General features: G+C 38.1%; 1 protein-coding gene across 1 annotated transcript; it reads left to right on the top strand.

The window, feature by feature from the left end:
* The first annotated feature begins 893 nt into the window (after positions 1-893).
* Positions 894-3,781, top strand: LOC141737694 (arg8-vasotocin receptor-like). The gene is made up of 2 exons (XM_074572636.1): positions 894-1,978; positions 3,047-3,781. Exons 1-2 carry the CDS (start codon positions 1,063-1,065, stop codon positions 3,244-3,246), a joined length of 1,116 nt encoding a protein of 371 aa, XP_074428737.1. The 5' UTR covers positions 894-1,062; the 3' UTR covers positions 3,247-3,781.
* Positions 3,782-4,097: the final 316 nt, after the last annotated feature.

The raw sequence follows: 4,097 nt of genomic DNA, 5'->3' as shown, positions 1-4,097 counted from the left end.
AACCAAAAACTAAATCAAATTTGTTTTTCTTATCTACCAGTAACAATATGTAAAAGTCAAACTGGAAGATCGAAGAACAATGGAATTCTTGTGGTCATGATACAACTGACTCCATAAATATAAAAAGGATTAGGTACTGAAAAATGACCTCCCAGCCTTTAGCACTATAGTAGAAGAGAGACCCTTGGAAATTGTTTAGTTGTAGAGACCTTTTCCTCAGTTGGATTTCCCACTGAATTTTCACTTATTTTTCTATTAAATTCTCAGTAGGCTCACAGTCCCATTAGAATTAATTTATTTCACATATGTTATTTTTCATTTTGCTGAGAAAAAACCTCTAAGTCTTGACCCTGTCTTGCAATAAAAAGATTATTTTTAGGGCAGTTAAAATATTTTTAATTTTTTTTTTCAGAATCAGGTGACTGCAAAAAAGAGAAGAGGGGGGAAAAAAAAAAGCTATGGAAAAAATGCATTTCTTTGTCTCTGCTGCATTTAGGATGTGGTCGTGCCCCAGGAGCCTGGAGAATTGCAGTGACGATGCGCCTGGGCCCAGGGGCCCAACTTTCCGTCTACGTGCAAACATTCCTCCCGCTTCAGCCGAAGCGTGCACTTCTGGTTTGAGTAAAAAAAGAAATATTTGCAAGAAATCTCCCGAGTAAGATCATTTAAGCGTGATTTTGGCCACAGCTATTTACAAGTTTGGGCTTCGACTGAAGTGAGTAATTGAATTACGTTGAGCCTCTGAAGTTTGCCTTTTATTTATATATTTCCCCCAATTGTGTGGCTCGGTCTGCCATTGGCTGCGGTCCCTGCAGCCTACCCGAGGGCTCTGCAGTTACATAAGGCTCTGCTGGGAGCCTATATAAAGCCTTTTTGCATGCCAGCAAGAGACAGAATTTTATCAAGATCCAGGTCCCACTGCTTTAGTTCGCACAAGCAGGAGGAGATTTGCTTGAAGATAGACCGAAACCTGAACCCGGGCTGGTTTGTTTGCTAGCCAGGACTTCACAGCTTTCAACCTGAGTCGCAAGTAGCAGCTACTGTAAGTAGCTTCTGTGCACTATGAAGAATTTTTCATTTCCTATGCAGGATAGCACACATCAGACCGAGAGCCCTTCTCCTCACAGATTCCTGAGTTTGACAAATCAGTCAGATCCTGTTGGAAGACCAGAAAGAGATGAGCAATTAGCTCAAGTAGAGATTGCTGTACTGGGGGTCATATTTCTGACAGCGTCTGTGGGCAATTTTATTCTCATACTGGTGCTGTGGCGAAGAAGAAAGAAGCTCTCTAGGATGTATGTATTCATGCTTCACCTCAGCATCGCTGACTTAGTGGTAGCCTTTTTTCAAGTGCTGCCTCAACTCATATGGGATATTACAGACGTTTTCATAGGGCCAGATTTCTTGTGCAGAATTATCAAGTATCTACAATTGCTGGGCATGTTTGCCTCTACTTATATGATAGTGGTCATGACAGTGGACAGATATCAAGCAGTTTGCTACCCTATGGTTACTTTCCAAAAGAAGAGAGCTCTCTGGAACATCCCCATTTGCACCAGCTGGTCTATATCACTGATTCTTAGCCTACCACAGGTATTTATCTTTTCTAAGACTGAAATATCTCCAGGTATCTTTGAGTGTTGGGGTGAATTTATTCAGCCGTGGGGCCCTAGGGCATATGTGACTTGGATTTTTGTAGTTATATTCTTCATTCCCTCAGCCATCCTTATCACATGCCAGGTTAAAATTTGCAAAATAATCAAAAGAAATATATATGTGAAAAAACAGAATGAATACGAAGTAACAAATCAGAAGCAAGCCCTGCCATCCCGAGCCAGCAGTGTGAACTGTATTTCAAAGGCTATGATCAAGACTGTAAAAATGACAGTGGTGACAGTTGTTGCGTATGTTCTCTGTTGGTCACCTTTCTTCATTGCACAGCTGTGGTCTGTGTGGTTCCCCAGTGTCGTGACTGAAGGTAAGATACTCTACATCCTCGTTTGTAGCTTCATAGGAAGCTAGCACATTGCTATATTACTTTATATTTGCACTTTGCTTTTGTGTAAAAGTTACATGTGATCATCTGAGTATGATTCGAAAGAAAATCCTGGATTGATTATCTGCTATATGTAATTAGGTACAGAAAACTTCATGTATTCTGTGATCAAAACATCTTAAAAGTGTGTATTTTGTGTGTGTGTTTTGAGTGATTAAGATTAAATGATTAAGATTAGTAAACAGCACAGGGAAAAGTATCGTCTGCTCCGGCAAGGGTTCAGACTTTTAGAGGTTTTAGGTATTATAGCAGCAGTATTTTGGGTTCTTGAGGTGAAAAGGCATAATTAACTATTCAAAGTAATAAAATAATTATTTCTTATTTATAAGACATTTGATTTGATTTCATTTTTGAATATTGAAATCATACTGACGAAATCTCTGCAGTACACTATGAAACAATTAAAAGTTGTGAAACAGCTGTTTATAAAGCAAAAAAAAGCAAGCCCAAGAAAGATATCAAAGAACATCATGTTGTAAATAAGATTAATCTTGTCAAACTTACGCTGTTGCCTCTTTGTGAAAGGCAGACTCTGTATGTGACTTTATTTGAGTTCACCTGTTCTAAACTCCAAGATATAAACCAAAGGAGAAAGAGGAGATAATAGCTCTGTCTGATGGAAAAAAAGCTTCTGATCTTTGTTTTAAGAATTCTTTCTGTCAGTGTAAATTTGAGTCTTACTGTACATATATTTATATCATTATCTATATCTGTATTTATCCACACCTGTGTAGCAGGCTAGCAATTGCTTTTAAATTTCATTCAGCTACCTCAAAAAAGAGCTATATGGAACTGTTTAACTCTGAAATGCATGCAATACAGTATGCTTCATACCTTCAACAATTACAGATTGCATGGAATAAATGGGAATTTCCTACTATTAGATTAATATATGAGAAGGTACACCAGAAAGAAGCAGACTGTAAAAATGTTACTTATTTGTACAAGCGCTTTATTTACTCTGTTATTGCTTTAACTATTTCATTCTAGGTTCAGCATTCACCATTATCATGCTCCTTGGCAATTTAAATAGCTGCACCAACCCGTGGATTTACATGTATTTTTGTGGCCACATTCCATATTGCACAAATAAGCAGCTGGAGAACACCTCGGCTCAAGAGGAATCCGTGATCACGGGGAGCATTCATCTCGTAGACAGAGACCCTGAGGAAAACAGTACTTCTGCATAAATGTTGAATGCTTTTTGTTGTTTTTTTTAACATTTGCTGTGTTTGCAAGATGTATTGGTATTTTACCGCCGTCCCTTGTTTTGTGGAGAAGGAAGCTGGAGAAGTGTCTTTTGTTGTATAAATATATTTCTCTGCAGTTCTGTAGATATACAGGAAGTTTCTGCATTGTGCAAGCCTGGCTCGGCACTTCCATCATCACTGTGGTATCAGAATGAATTCTTGTAAAGACTGACAAATATACATAAAAGTGTCTTAGATATTTTGTGTCTTAACGTACTTTTTTCTCTGTGATTCTAAGGATTCTAAGTAGTAATATTTTACACCTAACTGGTCCAACAAATTGAAAAATAATTGGAAAGGAATCTGACATAATTAGGCTTGAATATGAGTTCAAATTAAACCATGAATTGTTCATCATTCTGGTGTGATTGGGGGACAGTTTGACAAATCTTGAGAAAGCAGCACAAAATCAGAAGAATCCATTGCCAGCTGTTATTAATACCTGTTTCAAATTAACTCCTTATGTACTTTCATAAAATGCCTAGCAGCTTTTGAAAAATACAATTTTTCAAAAAAGAATTCAATGTCTTTGTGCCACTGGACACCCACTTCAGTTTCAAATGCCAGTTTCATCGTGGATGGCAGATGGTCATCAGCAGAGTGGCAGTCCAGGTTTGTGGCTTCACACCACGGGATTTGATCTTCCCTGATGTGCAAGCAGTTAACTGAAACTCCCCAGACGTACACGCGTATGTATACATACTTTAAATAAAAATAGGCACCGGGAATGTCTGCTTTCGTTTGGTATTCAGACCTATTTTTTCCGGCATGCAATTTATTAGCAGAGTGTG

This window comes from Larus michahellis, chromosome 1 (genome assembly GCF_964199755.1).
Source record: "Larus michahellis chromosome 1, bLarMic1.1, whole genome shotgun sequence".
NCBI classification, from domain to species: domain Eukaryota; kingdom Metazoa; phylum Chordata; class Aves; order Charadriiformes; family Laridae; genus Larus; species Larus michahellis.
This window is presented reverse-complemented; position numbering and strand designations above follow the sequence as displayed.

Bases quoted from the DNA above. Each gene is read 5' to 3' on its own strand.
- LOC141737694 (XM_074572636.1), top strand. From the start codon at position 1,063: ATGAAGAATTTTTCATTTCCTATGCAGGATAGCACACATCAGACCGAG. The intron at 1,979-3,046 runs GTAAGATACTCT...ATTTCATTCTAG, and splicing joins CCCCAGTGTCGTGACTGAAG to GTTCAGCATTCACCATTATC.